The sequence below is a fragment of the Aplysia californica genome, unplaced genomic scaffold (assembly GCF_000002075.1).
Source record: "Aplysia californica isolate F4 #8 unplaced genomic scaffold, AplCal3.0 scaffold00161, whole genome shotgun sequence".
Classification (NCBI taxonomy): Eukaryota; Metazoa; Mollusca; class Gastropoda; order Aplysiida; family Aplysiidae; genus Aplysia; species Aplysia californica.
The window spans coordinates 1188549-1189995 of NW_004797431.1; the positions used below are offsets into that span (position 1 = coordinate 1188549).

Here is a 1447-nt window from a genome sequence, read left to right on the forward strand (position 1 = left end):
GGTTGGAGGGTGTCGCCCGCTGGCAAGTCCTACTTTGTTGCTTTGCTCTCGTTTCTGTTTTGCTTTTTCCCTGCCAGCCATTTTGTTGGTAGGTGCTTGTTACTGGTTGGTACTACTTTAAAAAAAATTATATCTCTCTTTTGTTACTGTCTGTCTGTCTGTCTTGTACTCAACTGATAAAATGACAAAACAGTCTTTGGTGTGAGTGGTTGGAAGGTGCCACAGGCAGGTGCTACTCCTTCACTTGGCCTCTGTGCCTCTGTTGTTTCTGTCTGTCTTGCTCATTCACTGCAGAAATGGTACAGGCTTTCTTGCTTTTCTCCACATTTAATGACCAGTTTTGTGTCGTTTTTTATTCTTCACTTATAACAAAACAGACAGACAATTAAAACCAAACGAACAAATAGACAAACTAGTAACAAATATACTGTCACTGATTTTTTTCAGACACAGGAGGAGCTGGCCCCTCGTCGAGCTCGGCAGACGACAAAAACAGCATCAAAAACAGCAGCAACAGCGAACTGAGCAGCCACTCGTCGCTGCTGTCCCAACTGGGTCTGTTCTTGTCGCTGCTGGAGGACCTGCAGTGCCGGTTCAGCCTGGCGCGCAGCCGCCTGGAGAGTTTGCTGACCGTTGTGTCCAGCGCCCAGTACCTGGCCTCGCACGTCCACTACCACCTCAAGAAGACCGGGGGGGCGGGCAAGCTCAGCGACGAGGATGCGCAGCTCATACATGTAAGTCATTTATCACCATATTTACGTTCCGCACAGTCTCATACACGTAAGTCATTTATCACCGTATTTACGTGCCCCACAGTCTCATACACATAAGTCATTTATCACCATATTTACGTGCCGCACAGTCTTATAAACGTAAGTCATTCATTACCATATTTATGTGCCGCACAGTCTTATAAACGTAAGTCATTTATCACCCTATTTATGTGCCGCACAGTCTTATAAACGTAAGTCATTTATCACCCTATTTATGTGCTGCACAGTCTTATAAACGTAAGTCATTTATCACCATATGTGTCACAACGTGGTGAAATACGGCGCTCATCAATTTTTAGGCATATGAGTTTATGGGTATCATCTTAAAGCCTGTCCATTTGCCTTGCTTTAGGTTTAAAAAATATCCATTTATCTTGGATACAAGTTGAGATATTGGCGAGTGAAGGAGGTTGGGGTCACCTGGGTTCAAAGGGAAAATGATCAAGGAAATTTACATATTTTATGCCTTTAATCAACGTTTTTCAGTAAAATCAATACAGAAATGTGTTCTTTAATGGGCATGAAAGGTGTTGAACCTTTGAAACGAAAATTCAATCAAAATTCCCAAACCAGTGAAAAAATGCCCATTTCTTCACTTTCATTATTTTGATGAGCGCCTGATTTCACCACACTAGCTCACATTTGGTTTACCATTGTTTCAAAACACCCCCCCC

General features: G+C 43.0%; 2 protein-coding genes across 2 annotated transcripts in view; both read left to right on the plus strand.

The window, feature by feature from the left end:
- LOC101845464 (baculoviral IAP repeat-containing protein 6) overlaps positions 1-1447 on the plus strand; it is a gene marked incomplete in the record, with an annotated part of 131221 nt that overhangs the window by 52843 nt on the left and 76931 nt on the right. The window contains 1 exon segment of the mRNA XM_035969592.1: positions 448-734. Coding sequence (XP_035825485.1) covers positions 448-734 — 287 coding nt within the window.
- LOC118477635 (baculoviral IAP repeat-containing protein 6-like) overlaps positions 1-1447 on the plus strand; it is a gene marked incomplete in the record, with an annotated part of 9734 nt that overhangs the window by 1290 nt on the left and 6997 nt on the right.